The 22,563-nt window shown below is 52.0% G+C and overlaps 1 protein-coding gene and 1 pseudogene across 1 annotated transcript; both read left to right on the forward strand.

The window, feature by feature from the left end:
* The first annotated feature begins 2,694 nt into the window (after window positions 1–2,694).
* Window positions 2,695–3,469, forward strand: LOC125548232 (monothiol glutaredoxin-S3-like). Its single transcript, XM_048711892.1, has one exon. It carries the CDS (start codon window positions 2,788–2,790, stop codon window positions 3,175–3,177), a length of 390 nt encoding a protein of 129 aa, XP_048567849.1. The 5' UTR covers window positions 2,695–2,787; the 3' UTR covers window positions 3,178–3,469.
* A 978-nt stretch (window positions 3,470–4,447) lies between these two features.
* Window positions 4,448–4,539, forward strand: LOC125549710 (annotated as a pseudogene).
* The last annotated feature ends 18,024 nt before the right edge of the window (window positions 4,540–22,563 follow it).

Here is a 22,563-nt window from a genome sequence, read left to right on the forward strand (position 1 = left end):
TCCTCTTTCGACCCATCTCCGGCCCAAGTTTGCGCCGGTTTTGGGGTGAAACGGACAGCGCGCGGACGGGCGGGACGCGCGCGCTTGTCCTCCCCTGGCCCGCCTGTCGGTGGCACAAAGCAAAACCCCCCGCCCGCCCATTTGGCGTCATTCCCACCAAACCCTTACACGTCCCTCCCGCCACCCCTCTCCCTTCCCCGTCCATGGCCGACGCCTGGCCGAATTCCAACGGTCGGCCCGTCGACCCGCCCGGAAAGGTGAAGCAGAAGAAGGCGGCCAAGGCGCCAAGGAAGCCGCGGTCGGAGTGCATGCCGGAGGAGATCGCCAAATTGGACGCCGAATTAGCGAAGAGGAGGGAACGGAGAGCGGTCGTCAAGATCAATGCCGCCGCGGCCAAGTTTGCCGCCCAGCGCGATGCGATGGAGGCCGCGCGGCGCAAAGCCGCGGTCGACGAGAAGGAGGACATCGTCAACAAAGCGCACACCCTCCTCATGCTTGGCATGGGCCGTCCGGTCAGTTTCCCTGCAGCGGCCGCCGGCCCGGCGAGCACAGGCTCGTCGGTCGCCCGGCCTCCGCACTGCTAGTCGCCGACGTCGCGGACCACGCCCTTGTCGCTCGACTTTCCTCCGCCAAGGCACGACGGCCAGACCCGTTTGTCGGGGTCGCCGGACGTTGGCTTGTTCGCGTCGTCCACACTGCGCCCCGCGGCCGTCATCGACCTCAGCGTCACACCTGGGTCCAGCAGCGGTGGCCGGCCGTCCGTCGAGATGCAAAGAAAGCAAGCACGGGCACCGTTCACGGGCACCATGCCGCCCCGCACGTCTTCTTTGACGGAATGCCAACACCAACGCCACTGGTCGACGACCCCTTCTACAACCAGTACATGGAGGACGTGATCTTCGAGGGTGGGCAGGGCCGTGCCTACGACCCCGACGAGACCCAAAGTCAGGATGGCCGCGCCCAGTACGTCCCCGATGAAGAGGCCGACGACCGTGTTGACTACGACCATGGTGACTCGTGGCATGAAGACGATGACATCTATGTCGAAGGTGATGGTGATAAAGAAGAAGGCAATGACGTTGATATTAGTGGCGAGCCATTGTTCATCGACGAACTCACCCAAAGAGCGGAAGCACAAAAGAAGAGGAAGAGCATTCGCACGGGTTCATATACACAAGATGAGGACAGGTTATTTGCCAAGCTTGGATGGAGATTAGCCAAGATCCGAGGACCGGCGCGCAACAAAAGGGCATTGTTTTTTGGATGAGAGTCCACAAAACATTTCATGAAAGGAAGATGTTTGAGCCCTATCAAATTACAAGCAATCGTGGCATCGGCTCGATTCAAAAGAGATGGTTGTTCATCCAACAAGAGTGCAAAGAGTGCAACAAGTATTGCGCCGCACTTGAGAGCATTGAAGCACGGCCCGTGAGTGGTCTCGACGTTGGGGACATGATATGCTCTCCTCTTCCTAGTCCTTTCCTTACTACGGCCATGAGACTTTGGCCTTGTATATGTTTGCATGTTCACTTGTTGTTGATCATGTGGTGTAGGCATTTCAATCTTTGAAGGCATTCAAGGCCCGACACAATGACAAGCCATTCACTCTTATGCATTGTTGGACGATTATCAACAATTGCCCTAAGTTCAAGGACCAATACCGTGAACTTCAAAGGAAGAGAGGATTGAAGACGGCCAAGTTCGCCGGAGGTGGAGATGGCGAGGCGTTGAAGAGGCCGAGGGGCAAGACCAACTTCAAGGTTGACGACATACGTGATGCCTCATCCATGGCATTGCATGACACTTTGCATGGCATGATGTCTCAAAAGGATGTGAGAGACGAGAAGAAGCGGCAAAGCAAGGACGAGCAAATGAAGCAATACCTAGACCTTCAAAGGAAGAAGCTTGAGATGAAGGAGGCGGCCAAGAGGAGGAAGATCGACATGGAGAAGGCGGCCCGGCAAAGGCAGCTCAACATGGAGGAGGCGGCCCGGCAAAGGCAGCTCGACATCGAGGCTGACAACGTCAAGGCCAGGCAGAGGCAGCTCGACATCGAGGCCACCAATGCCGCCACCAAAGCGAAAGAGGTGGCCCTTACGATCATGAGCATGGACTTGTCGAAGTTGAGCGAGAAGACGAGGGCCTGGTTCGAGGCCAGGCAGAAGGAGATGCTCGACGCCGAAGCCCTGAATTAGGTCGTCCTATCGGCCGTGGCCGTTCTATTTGGAGGCTGGCATGGGTGCCGACCGCCCGCTGGGCCGCTTGTGTGCCGGCGAGAAAAACATTTATTTCGGAGGCCGGCTGTGTTGCCGGCTGCTGGTTGTGTTGCCGGCGAGGACAACTATTCATTTTGAAGGCTGGCTGTGTTGCCGGCCGCTGGCTGATGCCGCTGATGGACATGTAGGCCGCTGGCTCTGTTGCTGGCGTGATGAACTGGGGCCACTGGCCTGATGAACTAGGGCTTGGCATTTAAAAGTTGTTTCTTTTTAAAAAAATAGACGCGGACATGATAGGGTAAACGGATGCGGTCGCGCGCTGGGCGCATGGCTACCGCATCTCAGGATACGTCTGGATAATACTTTATTGGTCTATCCAAACGGATAGAATCGGGACAAAATGGACGTTCATTTGAGATTGCGCGGTGGAGTTGGCCTAACGACCCATTGCTCTATGCACTCTGTCCTAACCCCAACCCATATTTCTGACCTCCACATATCCACCTCCCTCCCCCACACCTCAGTACTGCTCGTCAAACTGAAGCGCACGAACGCAGGAACGACGGACCACATGCAGCAAGCCAAGGCGCTGGCACCGTGGCTGACGGCGACGGCCACTGCCATGATCAGCAGCACCGACGACGTGCGGAGGACGGTGCAGGTGAAGCCGGTTGTGGTGGTGGGGCGGCGGGAGTGCTGCATGGCGCACGTGGCCCGGTGCCTGCTCCTGGGGCAGGGCGCGAACCCGGCGGTGCTGGAGGTCAGCGACGACGCCGACCCGGCGGCGCTCGTCTTCGCGCTCCGGCCCAAGGACAACAGCACCAAGGTGGCCACCGAAGTCGCCTTCCCGGTGGTGTTCATCGGAGGCAGGCTGCTGGGCGGGCTGGACAGCCTCATGGCCATGCACATGGCCGGCGAGCTCGTGCCGGTCTTGAAGCAGGCAAGAGCCCTCTGGCTTTGAACCTCCGTTCATGCCGTGCCGTTAATTAGCTACCCTCTCGCCATATATGTGTGCGAGTGATTTGTTTCGTGTTTATTATCGCCATATGTGTTCCCATGCCATCTACAGCTAGTATTGTAGACTTCCTTTTGAGAAACAAAAATGGCAAAGAAACCGAGTTTGTTCATAAAAGGACTTGGAATCATCCTACAGACCTCCATTTTGTTTTTGTTTTCCGAGGAGGCTCGAATAAGTCGTGAATTTTGTAAGCTCTCAAACTTTGCTCACTTGTGTCCTGCGACCCAATTGTCTATAGGTTGGCTGAGGTCATGTATGTGTCAATCGAACAAGACTAACAATTTTCTATAAAAAACACAAAAGGAATCAATACCGTTTTCCGGCAAGTCAATAATTACTGCAAAGTTTTTCTTTTATCCGGCGAAACATTTCGAAAAGGAGAGAGTTCAGGAGTTTGACCTGTTAGAATAAGTTGTGTTGAGATAGGAAAGCTGTTCATGTTGTAATCCTAGTCTATCTCTTCTTCTGTCTTTCTCCTTCTCCTTTACCGACTCTTGTCTGTAATAGATCGATCGATCTACAACTTGTAAGCCATGGCATCATTGATATATATACACGTGCGGCCCGAGCAAAGGGTTATACGCTTACATCATAAGTTTTACATGGTCATCACAGCCTCTTCCTCCTAGATCGATTCCATCTAGCTACAAGGAAAGCCATGATAGGAACTACCTCCTCCGCCCTCGCCAGCACCATGAGTGCCGTCACCACCGATTCATCCCCCTCCCTCTTCGCCTCATCATCCAGCACCAGCAACGCCGTGTCCATTGGACCTCCACCTCAAGAGAAGCTAAACAGGAGCAATTTTCTCCTGTGGAAGGCCGTCGTGCTGCCTCAAATCAAAGGCGCACAGATGTCGCACTTCCTCGAGCCGACGAGCCAAGCATCGCCGGCCACCCTCACCGTCACCAAGGACGGGAAGGAAGAACAGATCGTCAACACGGCTAGAGTTATCTGGTATGCGCAGCAACAACAACTTCAAGGTTTCCTGATGGGGTCTCTTTCCCGCGAGATCTTGGCCCAGGTTGTTATGCTCCAGACTCCTTCCGAAGTATGGGCTGCCATCCACGCGACGTTTGCAGCCCAATCACAAGCGCAAGCCATTAATACAAGGATTGCTCTTCACAATCTGCAGAAGGGAAGTTCAAGCATGGCAGATTACCTCGCCAAGGTCAAATCTCTCACCGATGAGATCGCTTGCGCAGGAGGAGTCGCCCTCTCTGATGGGGAAATCACCTCACGTATTCTCGCTGGTCTTGACCTAGATTACAATCCTGTAGTCTCTGCTCTTGCTGCTCGGGTAGAACCAGTCACCGTCCAGGAATTATACAGCTAGCTTCTCTCCTTTGATGCCCGCATGAACTTGCTCCATGGTCTGAACCCTCATCAATCTTCTGCCAATGTCGCCTCTCACGGGCGCAACACAGGAGGTCGTGGGCAGCAGGGACGTGGTCACAGCAACAGTAGCAGCGGGCGTGGGCGCGGTGGTTCTCAGTCCTCGCGCTCGGGTATAGGAGGAGGCGGCTACAACAAGAACCAGATTACAGGTGGAGGTAGAGGCGGCTAAAATCACAATCAAAACCAGAATCAGTACGGGCATAGATGTACATCCTCTTCCAACAACCGGGTCCCGCTGTCAGCTATGCAAAAAGCCGGGTCACGAGGTGATGGAGTGCTGGCATCACTTTGACGAAGACTATGTCCCCGACGAGCGTCATGTTGCTGCAGCCATACGAGAACAAGAAGAAGATGCAGGGATGGTGTGGTACGCTGACTCCGGTGCAACGGATCATGTCACAAGTGAGCTCGAAAAGCTTGCTTTCCGGGAGAAATACCACGGCAGCGACCAGATTCACACCGCAAGCGGTGGAGGTATGAACATTCATCACATAGGTCAAGCATTAATTAGTTCCCCTAGTTCAAAACGTGATCTTCTTTTAAAGGATGTCCTTCATGTTCCACAAGCCGACAAAAATCTTGCATCTATGTCTCGTCTAACTGCTGATAACAATGTCTTCTTTGAAACTCATCCGACATATTTTTTTATAAAGGACCGGGCAACGAGGGAGCTCCTTCATCACGGTAGATGCATTGGAGGCCTTTACCCCATCACATCCGGAGCTCTTAGTCGGCATCGTCGTCGTCAAGTCCACTCCGTCATCAAGCCCTCTTTGGCAAGATAGCATCAAAGATTAGGACATCCATCATCAGTTATAGTTAAGCAAATAGTGAATAAAGACAATCTTCTATTGTCCTATAGTCAAGTTGAAGAGTCTGTTTGTGATGCTTGTCAATGTGCCAAAAGTCACCAACTTCCTTATCCTAAGTCAACTAGTGTTTCACATGCTCCTTTAGAACTTATTTTCAGTGATGTATGGGGTCATGCAAGAGATTCTTTTGGAAGAAAAAAATATTATGTTTGTTTTATTGATGACTATAGCAAATTTACTTGGATATATTTTCTTAAGTACAAATCTGAAGTCCTTTCTGTCTTCCAAGAATTCCAAAAACTTGTTGAACGACACTTTGACAGAAAGATTCTCACAGTCCAAAGTGACCGGGGAGGAGAATATGAGAAACTCAATTCTTTCTTTTGTGAAATAGGCATAGAGCATCATGTTTCTTGTCCCCATGCTCATCAACAAAACGGTTCTGCTGAACGCAAACATCGTCATATTGTTCATGTAGGGCTCTCTCTTCTTGCTCATGCGCCAATGCCTCTCAAGTATTGGGATGAAGCTTTTATCACAGCTACATATCTCATAAATCGTTTGCCCAGTAAAGTGATTGGCAACATCACCCCTTTAGAACGACTGTTTCATCAAAAACCCGATTACAACTCTCTCAAAAATTTTGGGTGTGCTTGCTATCCCAATCTTCATCCTTATAATCGTCACAAACTAGAGTTTCGTTCTACTCAATGTGTCTTTATTGGTTATAGCAACCTCCATAAAGGATACAAATGTCTTGAAGTCGTAACTGGACGCATCTATATTTCTCGTGATGTTGTTTTTGATGAAATTGTCTTTCCTTTTGCAAAGCTTCGTCCCAATGCAGGAGCCCTGTTACATGTTCAAATAGCACTACTTCCAGATTTTCTTCCTAATCCAGATCACGGGGGTGAACTAACTAATGCTGATCAGGTGATTAGTTCAAAGGAAAAAAGAAAGTTTTGATTTTATTGATGAATGTGCAGCAACAGGGCGTCATTTTATGTGTGAAGCAGCAAACAAGGTAAGAGACAACACCAGATCCGAGGATGATCGTGTTGCATCTGTGCCTACCGCTGCCAACGCGCGATCCGAGGAGAATCTCGGCGCCAAGCACATGGCTGGGCGCGCTACGGATTCAGGTGGCGCTGTGGCCGACAGCATGGAGCCCAGCTCTAGGGCAGATTCACTTCATGATTCCCCGTGTGCCACGAATGAGTGGGCCGATCTGACGGGGAACCAGGAAATAGGTGTGGGGCCCAGCTCCAATTCTCCATGCCGCACGCCTGGGCACGGTTCGCCTAGCAGTTCTTTGGACCAGCCCTCTCCCTTGAATCAGGAGCCCACTGGAGACCATGCGGGATCTTCTGCGCCTGCAACAGACCAGGCAGGATCTTCTGCGATAGAAGGTTCGGCTGCAGCTCCTGTTACGCCCAGATCTTCTGTGGCTAGGACAAGAGTTTCGCCCCGTGTACCAGAGATTCCAACACGTATTACAAGGTCAAAAACAGGTGTTTTCAAATCAAAGGAATACAACGATGGTACAATAAGGTATGACAAGATCAAGCGTGCTTTTCTTACTAGTACCGGTGAACCAACTCATTTATATGATGCTCTTGCTCACGAGGATCAGAAAAAGGCTATGGATGTTGAGTATGATGCATTGATGAAAAATAAAACTTGGCATCTAGTACCACCGGGGAGAAGTAAGAATATAATTGATTGTAAATGGGTCTATAAGATCAAAAGAAAGTCTGATGGAAGTATAGACAGATACAAGGCTAGACTAGTTGCAAAAGGGTTTAAACAAAGGTTTGGCATTGATTATGATGATACCTTTAGTCCCATTGTGAAGTCGGCCACCATTAGACTTGTGTTATCAATTGCTATTTCTAATGGTTGGAGTCTAAGGCAGCTAGATGTTCAAAACGTGTTTCTTCATGGTGTTCTGGAGGAAGAAGTGTTCATGCGACAGCCACCAGGTTTTGAGAATAAAAGCAAGCCATATTACGTTTGCAAATTGGATAAAGCTTTATATGGGTTAAAACATGCACCCCGAGCATGGTACTCAAGGTTGAGCACTCAGTTATAGAAACTTGGGTTTACTCCATCTAAAGCAGATGCCTCATTATTTTTCTACGGTAAAGGCAACATTACCATATTTATACTTGTTTATGTTGATGATATAATTATTTCCAGTTCTAGTCCAGATGCCACTACCTGCTTACTTAAAGATCTGAAGCTGAAATTTGCACTAAAGGATTTGGGGGATCTCCATTATTTTCTCGGCATAGAAGTTTAGCAGATAAAGGACGGCATACTTCTTACACAGGAGAAATATACCACTGATATACTCAGGAGAGTAGGGATGGAACGTTGCAAACCTGTAAGTACACCGATCTCAACCTCAGAAAAACTCACAATTGAGAGTGGAGAAGTACTTGGGTCAGAGGATGCAACAAATTATAGAAGTATTGTAGGTGCATTGCAATACTTGACTCTTACGCGTCCTGATATTTCCTGTTCTGTGAATAAAGTATGTCAATATTTGCATGCTCCTAGTACAACTCATTGGACTACAGTAAAAAGAATTTTGAGGTATCTAAAGTTTATAGAAGGACTTGGACTTCAGATTGTCAAGTCATCGTCTACACTGGTTACTGCTTATTCTGATGCAGATTAGGCAGGTTGTGCTGATGATAGAAGGTCCACAGATGGTTTTGCCGTGTTTCTCAGAACAAATCTTGTGTCATGGAGTGCAAGAAAATAGGCTACTGTCTCAAGATCAAGTATTGAAGCTGAGTATAAAGCATTGGCAAATGCTACAGCTGAAGTAATGTGGATACAAACTTTACTTTGTGAACTTGGGATTCAAACTCCACAGGCTGCGAGACTATGGTGTGATACTCTTGGCGCAACCTATCTTTCAGCTAATCCTGTTTTCCATGCACGCACAAAACACATTGAGGTTGATTTCCACTTTGTTAGAGAAAGAGTAGCACGGAAGCTACTTGACATTCATTTCATACCTACTGGAGATCAACTCGCTGATGGCTTCACAAAACCTCTCACTATGAGAAGGTTGGATGAGTTCAAGTACAATCTCAACCTTAGTAGAATTCCCTAAGGTTCAGATTGAGGAGGTGTGTTAGAATAAGTTGTGTTGAGATAGGAAAGCTGTTCATGTTGTAATCCTAGTATATCTCTTCTTCTGTCTTTCTCCTTCTCCTTTACCGACTCTTCTCTGTAATAGATCGATCGATCTACAACTTGTAAGCCCCATGGCCCGAGCAAAGGGTTATACGCTTCCATCATAAGTTTTACATGACCCACATTACCAACGTCGGTTACGAGTGTTTGGGTTAATGCTAGCACGTTGAACATAATAACTCTTTTAAAAGACTAAGGTTAGGGCATCTCTAACGCGAAGCCCTAAATCGAATACAGTTTCCGGCCCCGGAAATGGATACCGGCGCCAGTTATTCAACCACATCTTGTAAACGTTGAACGTGTTACGCAACAAAAAAATTATGCTATGCGATCACATCTAGGAACACTACGAAGATGGTGGCAATAATCAAACTCACCATGAGTAGAGTAGGAAGCAGTGAAGAAGTCGGTGAAGCGCGACGATTCCTGCAGCTAGATTATCCCTTCTAGCTGTGAGAATATTCTCTGAGACGAGAGTCGAAGAAGACGACCCCTCTAAGGTATACATGTGTTCCATAACAGTAGTCCGACAGAGCTTCAACGTTGAGGAAGATCTCCGAGAAAACTATAGAGAGAGAAAGCTCAGTGATGCTTCTCATCTAATGAGGAGCCTAACGGAAATTCATTTGGCTCCCGGGAGCACGTGCTCCCGGACCCAAAAATATTTTTTGAAATGTCAAAAAAATCAAGACAAACTTTTTGATGTCTTGTTAGTAAAATCAAAGTGCTACCTGGAAATTTTGAGGCAAAAAAGTTAAGCATTTTGGCCTGTGAAAATAAACAAAATGAACACCAAATGTCATCCCAATTTTTTTTCATGGACGGACCACCGCTGCTTCGTTTCGCATGAAAATTGTCAAGCATGCTTGGACACTAACACTAACATCCACAAAAAAATTAGAATTTTTTTGAAAGCATTTAGTATTTTTTTTCACGGTACTGTTCACTCGGGAGCATATGCTCCTGGAGCCAAAACGCTCCTCCCGGAGTCTAATTCTATTAGACCAAAAGGAAAGAAAGGCTCCATGCATTTAGGGTTTGCTTGTCTCCCACCGACGTTGGTGATGATCTGTCTCATCTCCTATGGCCTTAGGACCATGGAGGCGCCGTGGATCTCGGCACTTGTTGACAGGATGGCTCATGCTTCGTTTTTAGGTGATTGTTTGAGTTTATTTAGAATTTGTGTCCTGCTCAGGAAGGCGATACGACGGCAACTCCTTGAAGATGGAATAAGGTTCTCCTTGCCTAGCCCCTATCTCGGCGGTGGCGGTGGGTCTTGCATCGTCGGAGGTCATGTGGAGGTGTGTCTTCGGCAGATCTCACAGGATTCGATCGATGTTTGTCTTCGTTGGATCGTCATGGATCTGCTTCTTTGTTCATTTGTGTTCTCGTGTCTACAGGTTGGATCCTTTCCATCTACGCTTCTCTTCAGTGGTGGCAGTTGATATTCTGGTGCGCTGGTCCTTTGGGGCCTTAGCACGACGACTTCCCGGTTGTCTACTATAGCAAGGTTTGTGCGGCTCTGGGGAAGGAGGGGCAATGACGGTGGTGCGCCTTCGACTTGCTCCGGGGCTAGTAGTCATCGCTAGGTGGTCTATGGACATGGGTTTAACTTTTGTTACTTCTCGTGTTCTTTGTACTGCTATGATATTTGATGATTAGATCAAAAGTTTTTTAGGCAATTAAATATCTATTAGGCTGGGATTACAGTCTGTCTAATTAGGAGCCTGAACACTTAGGCCAATTAGATCAGGAGAGCGTGGAGCTATGTGGGTGAGATCCCCTCACTACTGCAGGATGCTGCTAACGCGACACTATGATCAGAGACCCTTCGACAAAACCATGTGCGATGCAATAATCGCAAACGCTGGTATAAAAAACGTCAAATAAGGTGCAAAACGTTTGCGATGACGGATGCATCAAACACGGTTCAGATTTTAGTTGCGTGTGTGATGCAAGGCATACGGTTCATTTCAATTAACTGTTTGCGATGAGGCAACACAAAAGAAACGGGAAGCCAGATGAAGGTGTGTGCGATATACAGCATACGGTTCACTCGGATGAACTATTTGTGATTAGGCAACACAAAAGAAACGGCTAGCCAGATCAAGGTGTGTGCGATATAAGGCATGCGGTTCACTCGGCCTTGTCGTCAGTGTGTGATCTATGTGGCAAGTGTTCGCTCCCCACTAGCCTCTTCTTGTACCGTGGCAACCGTCCACCGCCTCTTTGCCTTTCCCTCTCGATTTGGAACTGCCGTCGCACGCTCTTCCTCCCTCCATTTGCCTTCACCCTTCCTTCTACCATTGTTCGATCGTCTTCTCCATGAAGGGAACAGGCTGGAAATGACCCTGTTATTCTTTCCCCGATCTGAAAGATGACGTGGTGGAGGAACTCATTGATTGATGCGACGTCATCACCTCGGCTAGCATGGCCGGTTCGTTCAAGACCATTCTTGACTCAACTAATAACATCATTACAAGCAACCTAAGGGTCCAGGAGCGGTTTGATCTCCCCTATCTTCTTCGCCGTGACCCTGATCACTGGCACGGGGACGACGGAAGCCTCGCCTTGTGCAAGTTGATGCCGCTTGATAATGATACATGTGATGTTAAGATGCCATCGCTTGAGCGTAAGGCTTGGGCAAATGCAAATGGAGATTGGTTTGTTTATATTGGGTACAACTGCGAGTGGGAACTTGTGAATGTGTACACTCATCAGCGGGTTCCACTTCCAAAAATCTCAGACTTCCCGGAAGTTGAGCGCACCGGTATTCTATGTATGTTCAAATACGATCATGGTGACTGTCGTCTACGGAAGATAGCAATTTGTCGAGTTCCCAACCGCTCTTGGGATTACACGAACTATGATGTTGTTGCTATCTCCGACAAGCTTGTTGCCGTCCTTGCTTCCACGACTCAATGGATATTGCTCAAAAATCAATTTTTGTACACGGATGAGTTCTATGGTGCAATTCAATATGAGGGTCTTGTGTTTTGCTGCCACCACCCGTGGCACTGTTTTTGCATGGAATTCTTATGGTTTCAGTACGTTTGTCTTCCAGTGTAATTATAATTGTTTCATCCACATGCATGCGGGTTAGCTAGCTAGTTTCCCTTTACTAATTAAGCTTCTTGTGTTTACAAGGTCCTGTGAACATTCCACCACCTATACTTGAAAAATTTTAGAACCAAGGGGGAGATGACGATGGTGATGATCATGAGTGTGAAGACGACCAGGACCTGTCGTGGTTTTGTCATGGAAGATGTCCTCGTGAAAGGACTTAGTCGTGGAGCCATCGCAATGGGTTAGCTTGAAGGGGTTAAAGCAGACATGGGACGCGAGGAATTATACTGGTTCAGCCCCTTACGATGAAGGTAAAAGCCTACGTCCAGTTGTGATGGAATTGCTTGGGTTTCGATGACCAGGGAGCGAATCCGCTTTGCCTGGCTCTCGAGTTATCGTTTGTTGTCTGTCCCTAAACCGCTGCCGGGTCGTCCCTTTATACACTGGTTGACGCCTGACGGTTTACAGAATCCCGAGGCCGGCTCATGAACGTGTCCGGCTCGGTTTCTACCTTTCCTTGCCTTACAACATAAGTTACATATCATATGGCGGTTTATATCTATGGGCCCTAATCCGCCTATGGGCCCTGGGCCTTCATGTAGATCTCCTCTTTAAAGCGCCATATCCCTTGCCTTCATGGGCTTCGAACATGACTAACTCCTGGTGGGCATAACCCGGCCCCTCATGGCCGATTTATATTTAATAGTAATATCCCCAACATTAGGCCCGGGATTTATTTGAACTCATTCATGTCAATCTTCAACACTTAGAAAAATTCCTCCTTCTAAACCTTCGCACAGATCTTGTAAACCGCCATGACGTCATCTTCCAGGTTCGTAATAAACCACCATGACGTCACATGTTCATTAAAACCAAAGATACCTGTAACACCCACGATGCGGCTATATCTCCCACGTGTCGGAGCACGACTTAGAGGCATAACCGCATAGTAGGCATGTCGCAAGAGGGGTAACCTTTACACATCCCATGTACAGAATAAGAAAGGGATAAAGAGTTGGCTAACAATCGCCACTTCACACAATACATAAATATAGCATTACGTCATCCAGATACAATCAAGGTCTAACTACGAAACCAACATAAAGAGAAAAGACCACCCCAAATGCATAGATCCCCGATCTCCCCAACTGGGCTCCACTACTGATCGAAAGGAAACGAAACAACACAACGAACACAATCTTCATCGAGCTCCCACTTGAGCTTAGCTGCGTCATCTGCACTGGTATCATCGGCACCTGCAACTGTTTGGAAGTATCTATGAGCCACAAGGACTCAGCAATCTCACACCCGCGAGATCAAGACTATTTAAGCTTATGGGTAGGGAAGGGGTAATGAGGTGGAGCTGCAGCAAGCACGAGCATATATGGTGGCTAACTTGCGCAAATGAGAGCAAGAAGAGAAGCAAAGCACGGTCGTGAACTAGAAGTGATCCTGAAACTACTTACGTTCAAGCATAACACAAGAACCGTGTTCCCTTCCCGGAATCCGCCAGAAAGAGACCATCACAGCTACACACGCGGTTGATGCATTTTAATTAAGTTAAGTGTCAAGTTCTATTAACAAATTCCCATCTGCCCATAACTACGGGCACGACTTTCGAAAGTTCAAAACCCTGCAGGGGTGTCCCAACTTAGCCCATCACAAGCTCTCACAGTCAACGAAGGATATTCCTTCTCCCAGGAAGACCCGATCAGACTCGGAATCCCGGTTACAAGACATTTCGACAATGGTAAAACAAGACCAGCAAGACCTCCCGATGCGCCGACATCCTGATAGGAGCTGCACATATCTTGTTCTCAGGGCAACACCGGATGAGCGCTCCGTACAACTAAAACTAGCCCTCAAGTTTCCGCAAGGTGGCACTGCAAAGGACTCTATTCCGGACCAACATGTCGGTGTACAAAAAGAGGGGTACGCTTTTTGTACCCCTATAACTGTGCACGGGCAGTCTGAGCCACGGGCACCACCACACTGAGCAAGGCAAGGGAGGTGAGCCAAGGTAAGGCCGAAGCTCAGGAGAAGAAGAACGACGCCAAGGCCAAGACCACAAAGAGCGAAGAGGACGAAGCGGACCCCAAGATCCTTGCCGGGAGGCGGTTTTAGCAAACCCGGCAAGACCCTTGCCGTGGCAGCTCGCCCCACACCTACGGAGTGAGTCACCCTTGAGTCCACTGCCCCCATGGGGCAAGGATTCCGGAGACATCCCCGTGGTGGCATGCAGATCTTTGTGAAGACATTCAAGATCAGATACACCCTTTAGAAGATGATGATCCTTGGCGGGATCCCAGCCAAGGAGGACCACAAGGCCCCCGGCAAGAGCCTTGCCGGGGATGAAAGCATGCGCCATGGCAAGACCCTTCCGGGGCCCCGGCAAGGCCCTTGCCAAGAACACCCGTAGGGCCACCATCAGGCCCATGCCAGTCAAACCTCCACCGCCGTTCGCATGCAGCTGCCGACCCAACTAGCTGGGCAGGCACGTGCGTGGAGGCATGCGGCTCTTCATGGAGACCCACCACTGCGCCACCTCAGCTACCTGCCTGCCTACATGGCACCGCGGGCGCCGCTGGCCAGGGTGCATGTCGACACGAGAGGGAGCGGCGACGGACGAGACAGGGCTCTCCCCCGTCCCCGATAAAGCAAGGACACCTGGTCAAGATGCATTAAATGCGCCTTGTCATGTACTGCGAGGGATAACCTCACTTCACTGTACCCTTTCGACCTCATGTGTGCCACTGTGGCAACCCCTTTCCTATAAAAGGAGGCCTGAGGCGACCAGGAGGAGGATTCGGCTTTTTGGAGCTCCTCACGCCCCACAGCTAGCTCAAGAACACAGATATACAATCCACCAAAGCAGGAGTAGGGTTTTCCGCATCCCCGCGGCCCGAACCTGGATAAACGAACCGTGTGCTATCTGTTTGATCCACTCTTCTCATGACCCCGCGCCCCGCAACCGTAGTAGGGATTCTTGTGATCCCATAGGTGTTGTTCCCACCGACATCTTTGGCGCGCCAGGTAGGGGGCGCAGTTGTGAGAATCAGCTCTAGCAGTTAGCCCGGCACTCCTTCATCTTCGTGACCCTTGAAGAAGAAAGGAGGCCAGAAGATCGACACTCGAGCGATCGCAAACAGAAGCTAAGTTGCACTGAACCCTATTTGTGCTACCCTTCTTATTTGAGTTTATTCCCCCCCAGAGATATTTGCTTTTATGAGAAACCTTCACGCCAGGGGGCTCTACCACGATCGGCAACACCCTTGCCCTGTTTCGAGTCCGCTCAACAGCTCAAGTGGCTGCGTCGAGAATGGCAGAGTAGCCTTCCGCGATCAGCAACGCCCCCGATTCTGACTCGAGTCAAGCTCGACAGTTCGAGCGACCGCATTCAGAACGGAAAGGTGGCTCGTCCGGCAGCACGCGTACCCGGCTGGCCATGGGGATCTATCCCCAAAACGCCACTAGGGGTTCCGCCCCGGCAAGCCTTCCCGATCGACGTAGGGTACGCATACAAAGAGGAATCGAACGGGGAAATAACATGCATGAAAATTAAGAGTACTTCAAAGTTATATTACATCACATCATAGCTACGGTTCTAACTAAAGATAAAATTTGTCTTGGTCAGGAACCCGCAGCGGCGAAGAAGAACGGGATGCCTAATCCCGCCGCTGGCCTTCCACCCTCTTGATTTCGTCGATGCAGTCGGTGATGGGCTTGATGCGCTACTTGAGCACCGTGAGGTCAGCACCATCCAGCAAGCTCTTCATCGCGGCCGCGAAGTCAAGATCGGGATTCCAGTACGCCGTCTTGGTGAGGACCTTGGTCACGACCATCCGGCAAAGTCGCCGGGCCTCCTCGGCCAGCGTGGCCATCCTGTTGGAGTGAAGATAAGCCAAGGCTCCGAGGACGCCCTCGAAGAACAGGGTCAACTTGGTGTTGATGGTCCCGCTGCGCTCAGGGGCGTACCTCATGTGTGGCATCCCCATGGTGGCCAACTATGAGGTGACCCTGCCGGTGACCTCCTCCAGACGGCTGATCCATCTGTTCTCGCCCGCCACATAATCCTGGTGAGAGGCGGCCTCGTCCGCCCGCAGCTGCTTCTCCTCCTCCAGGCTCCTGGTCAAGGTCTCCTCCCGAGCCCTGCTCTCCGGCAGCATCTTCTCGAGATCCTCCAGCTTCAGCTTGAGGTCTCTGACGGAGTTTTGCGTTTCAGAGAGCTCCCCAGCCCTGCTGATGACCGCTCCTTGCGCCTCCACCAAGGCGCTGTTGAGCGTGCTCTTCTCGTTGGACAGCTTGAGGGCCTGCTCCTTCAGCTCGTCCTGCGCCACCTCCAACTCCCTTACCTTGCCGGCATGGGCCAGAGCCTGGGCATCGAGTGCCTCCTTGTGCCTCTGCTCCGGCTCAAGAGTCCACCGCGCGACAAGGGCCTCAAGCTCCTCATCCTTGCCATGGAGCCCTGCGTCAAGCTTCGCCTCATGCGCGGTGAGGTCCTCTTCCTGGGAATCCAAGGTGGCATGATGCTGGTTCCCGGCGGCCTCGGCCGCGGCAGCCAAGTTCGCCGCCTTTTCCTGGGCCTTCTCGATGTCGGCCATCTTCGTGGTGAGCTCCACATCGCGCTCGGCCAATTTCTCCTGAAAGGCCCTCTGCTCCTCGCGAGCCTGGTGGAACCAGGTCTGTGTCTCGGCAATGCGCGCCTTGAAGTCCACCTCCGCGTTGTCCACCGTTGCCATCCTGGACTTGACCTTGTCCAGGAGAGCATGGTAGAGCACTTGGAGCTTTCGGAAATTGGCCCCCATGGCACGGAAAAGCTGCTCTTCTGGAGAACCGTCGCCACCAACGCCCGGCTCATCAACCACCTCGAGCCCGGTGGCGTCAAGCACCTCGCCGTCGAAAACTTCCCCTTTGGCGGGCACCCGGCTTGACGCCCCTGGGAGGTGGACGAAGAGATCGTCGCCCACCTTCAGATATCTGCCGGGTCCCGAGGTTGAGGAGGAGGGAGGCTAGTCACCCACCACCTCTTCCTCGGCGAAGGCCTTGCCGGCCTCACCGGCAGGTCCACCGCTGGCGCCTTCGGCAGAAGCCTCGCCGGTCGCCTTGGCGGTCCCCGTCGCGGTGTCCTCGGCAGCATCCTTGGCGGCCTCCTCAGCAATGTTCCCAGCAACGGTATCCATGTCCTCCATACCTGTTGAAGGAGGGCTTGGGCAGCAACGGGAGCAATGAAGCCAAGAAAAGAATAAGGGAAAAACAGAGACGAAGGACAGGCGACTCACCAGTGCCAGGCTGTGAAGCAGAAGTCCCCTCTCTGCCAGCATTTGGCGCCGTGGCAGAGCCACCAGCGCCCAAGTTCCCCACTTCCTCCATGGGTGTGGGCTCCATGCCTGATGCCCTTGCCGGGAACGCCCCCCGCGGCGGCGTAGTCGATGGGGGTGGTGTGTCAGGAGTAGCCCTCTGTGGCTCCTCCTGCTGCCGCTCCCCTCCTGCAAACCCGGCAAGGTCAGCATCATAGCATCGAGCACCTACCACATGTCGAGTAAGAAGAGGGTTACTAACTTACGCTGGGGGCTACGCCGGGGGCTGCTGTCCGGGCTGCTCAGCACCACCAGTGGTGTCTTTGAAGCCCCAGCCAGGGGCTGGCTGCTCGCCGAGGTCCTCGCCCTGTTCACCCTCTAGGCCAACGTCTCTGTCTCCCTACCGAAGCAAAAATGGATCAAGACAAGCGACCCAATTCGAGGAAATGGAAATGACAGTAAGGAATGGAGAACTTACTCGTCATCCGTCTCCTCCTCTTCCACCAGTTTCCTTTTCCTCTCCGGGCTGAGAGGCCCGAGATCAAAAGGGAGCTCCACATCACCATCCGAGTCGATGCCTGCCAGAGGAGGCAAAGGAGGTGGCGGGGTTTGTGCGCGCCCGGATGAGGAAGGGGCTGTTGTCTTCTTCTTCTCAGCGGCCTTCGTCAGCCTCTTGGCTGCCGTGGCCCTCGTGTGGCGCCCAGACCCCTCCAGGGTCAATTGAGGCCGCGCAGCCCTGGCGGGCCGGACCGGCTCACCGGAGCCAGCCCGCCGCGGGACTCGCCCTCTTCCCCTGGTTGGCATCGAGCCCACCGCCACGTCCTCCTCCTCCCCCGACGACTCGTCGGCCGCGTCTTCGACGAGCGGAGATCCAGTGTCGGCGCTGCTGACCTCCCCAGAGGCCGCCGCCCACCGGGTGAGCTCCTCTTCCACCACCGCCGTTGCGGCCTTGTCCTCCACGCCCCCAGCGCTGCCGGCCTCCATGGCAAGTTGTGCCTCCCTCGCCCTAGTGGCGATGTAGTCCAGCTCTGCCTGGGTGGTGTCCATGATAAGCCACCGCTCGGTGTCGGCATTGACGAACACCTCGATCAGGGTGTCAAAGAATTGCTACACATCCTCGTCCTTCGGCTCCTCCCAGCTCGGGACAGGGCCATGCGCATTACAGTCCGGCATCATGGCGATGATCTTGGACCGACGCGAATTGTTGCACAACGGGACCACCCCCGCTGGCAGCTTGAAAAATGGCCCCTTGAGGGCCTTGCCAACCTTTGCGGCAGCCCTCGCGGCCTTGCCGGTCTGCTCGACCTCGCCATCGCGACACACATCAAGCTGGAAAAGCCGCTGGCAGAAGTGGGCATGCGCCAGCTCTGTGAAGTTGTGATCGAGGCCGGGGCGGAGTCGCATAATCTCAACCGGGTTCGTAAAGAGCCAAGCTGGCCTCCCCTTGCTGTGCAACGGGGCGATCCGGTGGCGAATGAAGTCTGCCCCGATCATCTCAAGGGTGAGTCCGGCCTGGGTGAGCCGGAGAATCCTGGTGGTGGCGACAGTGAGCCTCCCATCGGCGGCGTCGACATCGCTCCAATCGCTGCCGCGGACCGGCGGCACTCGGCGGACCTTGCAGAATTCCGGTGGGTTTTCATCTTCAATCCAGCACCACCTGCCACGCCATTCCTCCCACCTCTCCTTCACGGCACCATCCGGGTATGCCCCCTTGGATCTTGGGATCTAGGTGACGCAAACGGAGACGGCTCCTCCCGGCTGGATTCGAGGGAAGAAGTAATGGCGGAAGAGCGCCGTGTTGGGCTGCACCCCGGCAAAGCCTTCACAAAGATGCCCGAAGAAAGCCATGCACGCCACCGCATTCGGAGTAAAATCCAAGAGGCGAAAGCCGAAGGTGTGCATAACATCGTAGAAGAAATCGGAGAAAGGGGGGCATAACCCGCAAGAAAAGTAATCAACAAAGAAGGGGTACCGATTTGGGGCAGGATCAGCGCAAGCGGCAGGAATGACGCGCGTCGTCGGGTTTCCCGAATCCTCTCCCCCCGTCTTCACTCCCCATAGGGGCTTGAAGGAGGCCCGGAGCTCTTGAACATCAACTGTCGAGGGGAAGAAGAAGGCAGACTTCGTCCGGTCCCCCGACAGCGCGCTCTCCGGTGGCTCCACCGTCCTGGCGCCCTTAGCCACCCCCTTGCCCTTGGCGAATTTGGGAGCCATAGTGACCAAGAAGTTCAGAGGGCTGAGGAAGGGGGATGGCAAAGCAGCGGCGGCGGGCGACAGCGAAAGCTTAGGAAGGAAGGAAGAGAGGGAACGGCGGCTCTGAGATTGGAAAAGGCACAAGGGAAGAGGAGAAAGTGAGCAGCGCGCCCACGGTTATTCCTTCTTATGGGGGAAAAATGTGGGCTGCCTCCTTTCACATTAACTATGATGTGACGCATGCCCGCGGGAAGCAACCCCACGCATGCCGCCCACATCACACATGCCTCCCCACGCCGCGCCGCGCATGGGAAGCGCAGCGCGCGAAGAAACTTACCGCGGTAAAAACTACCACGCCTACCCGCGCACCGTTTTTGGGCCTAGCCCAACGACACGATTGCGCTTACGTGTGGCCCAGGCCCGGGGGCTCCTGTCGGTGTACAAAAAGAGGGGTACGCGTTTTGTACCCCTATAACTGTGCACGGGCAGTCTGAGCCACGGGCACCACCACACTGAGCAAGGCAAGGGAGGTGAGCCAAGGTAAGGCCGAAGCTCAGGAGAAGCAGAACGACGCCAAGGCCAAGACCACAAAGAGCGAAGGGGACGAAGCGGACCCCCGGCAAGATCCTTGCTGGGAGGCGGTTTTAGCAAACCCGGCAGACCCTTGCCGTGGCAGCTCGCCCCACGCCTACGGAGTGAGTCACCCTTGAGTCCACTGCCCCCATGGGGCAAGGAGTCGGGAGACATCCCCGTGGTGGAATGCAGATCTTTGTGAAGACATTCAAGATCAGATACACCCTTTAGAAGATGATGATCCTTGGTGGGATCCCAGCCAAGGAGGACCACAAGGCCCCTGGCAAGAGCCTTGCCGGGGATGACAGCATGCGCCACGGAAACACCCTTGCCGGGGCCCCGGCAAGGCCCTTGCCAAGAACACCCGTAGGGCCACCATCAGGCCCACGCCAGTCAAACCTCCACCGCCGTTCGCATGCAGCTGCCGACCCAACCAGCTGGGCAGGCACCTGCATGGCGGCATGCGGATCTTCGTGGAGACCCACCACTGCACCACCTCAGCTGCCTACCTGCCTACATGGCACCGCGGGCGCCGCTGGCCAGGGCGCGTGTCGACACGAGAGGGAGCGGCGACGTACGAGACAGGGCTCTCCCCCGTCCCTGATAAAGCAAGGACACCTGGGCAAGACGCATTAAATGCGCCTTGTCATGTACTACGAGGGATAACCTCACATCACTGTACCCTTTCCACCTCCTGTGTGCCATTGTGGCAACCCCTTTCCTATAAAAGGAGGCCCGAGGCGACCAGGAGGAGGATTCAGCTTTTTGGAGCTCCTCATGCCCCACAGCTAGCTCAAGAACACAGATATACGATCCACCAAAGCCGGAGTAGGGTTTTACGCATCCCCGCGGCCCGAACCTAGATAAACGAACCGTGTGCTATCTGTTTGATCCGCTCTTCTCACGACCCCGCGCCCCGCAACCGTAGTAGGGATTCTTGTGATCCCATAGGTGTCGTTCCCACCGACACAACACTTAGACAAGCACTGGCCCGGAGGGGGGGCTTAAAATAAAGATGACCCTCGAGAGCGCGACTCCCAAGGGAAAAGTAGGTGGTGGTGAGGCAAGTGGTAAAACCAAGGCTGGGCCTTGCTGGAGGAGTTTTATTCAAAGCAAACTGTCAAGGGGTCCCCATAACACCCAACCATGTAAGGAACATAACACTAGTATGACGGAAACTAGGGCGGCAAGAGTGGAACAAAACACCAGGCATAAGGCCGAGCCTTCCACCCTAATTAAATAAGAGATATTGTGATGTCCCAACATATCCATGTTACAACATGGAACAAACTTCAATTTCACCGGCAACTAGCAACACTATAAGAGGGGCTGAGCAAAGCGGTAACATAACCAAACAACGGTTTGCTAGGAAAGGTGGGTTAGAGGCTTGACATGGCAAAATGGGAGGCATGATATAGCAAGTGGTAGGTATCGCGGCATAGCAAATAGAGCGAGCAACTAGCAAGCAAAGATTGAAGTGATTTCGAGGGTATGGTCATCTTGCCTAAGATCCCGCAAGGAAGAAGAACAAGTCCATGAAGAAGACAAACAGACGTAGTCGAGCGGATCCTCACAACTCCGGAACGGAACCGAAGCTAATGAGATAGGCAACCCGGAAAGAAGTAAACAACATAGTAAACAACCACCACATAAACATGGCATGATACACAACCAAGTATGATGCATGTCCGGTTTAATGAGGCATGGCATGGCAAAATGCACAAGCAAAACTACAAGTTAAGTGGAGCTCAATATGCAACGGGTTGCATATTGACGAAACACCACAACAATTATTTAGTTCTCTCCCGTTTAAGTACTCAACAAAATTAAATGTTGGTTAGCATGGCAAGGGGTGAAGCATATGAAAACTACCTATCTAGGCAAGTTTAAATGAGGCCGGAACAACAAACAACAAGTCCGGAAACTCCTCATGTGCATATTTTAGGTTTGATACAGTTCTGCCATAAACACAATTTTAGATTTATCAAACGTGCAAAGTGATGCCACCACGTTAAACTAGGCAATTTTCTACCCCATTTACATATAAAGATTATTTAAATCCGAGCTACGGTTAATTAGTTATGAATTAAATCATTTTAGCAAGACATTTAAGCAAATTTACTCAAACAACATTTTAAACATTTTAAACATGCATGAAAGTTTGATATTATTAAACTAGATGAAATTCTAGTCATATTTCATATATAATTTGTTTTAATATGAAGCACCGTTTGTGAGTTATTAAATGCATGATGCTTGTGGGGTTTCTGTAAAACTGAAATTCTATGGATAAATGTGAAAATCGCTGCACTCGAAAAAAACACCAATGGGCTGAAACTATGAGCACTGGGGTGCTCATCATGGGCCACCTACGGAGGGGCGCGCTGGGCCTTGGGAGGCACCGGTCCACGATGGCGCTGGAGGCGGCGCTCGAGGTCAACGATGGCTCAGCTCGGTGGAGAGGAAAGCAGGGGTGCGGCAAAACTTGGGGGCACCGGCGGTGAACGGTTGTAGCAGAGGGTCGCGGGCACGGCGGCGGCTACTAGCGAGCAGACGACGGTGGATCCGGCCATGGGGCACTGGAGCAGCCAGATCCGACAGCGAGGGCGACGAACGGCCAACTGTCATGGCGGGCCATGCTCCTGATAGAGGGGAAAACAGAGAAAGGGGTGAGGGAAGGAAGCCAGGGGGAAAGTAAGAAGGGGCGCGAGATCGGCCTTGGGTTCGCCGGGATGACACAGCTCCGGCGAGGTCGATGTGGTGCAGGCGGCGGCGAGAGG

This window comes from Triticum urartu, chromosome 3 (assembly GCF_003073215.2).
Source record: "Triticum urartu cultivar G1812 chromosome 3, Tu2.1, whole genome shotgun sequence".
Lineage (NCBI taxonomy): Eukaryota > Viridiplantae > Streptophyta > Magnoliopsida > Poales > Poaceae > Triticum > Triticum urartu.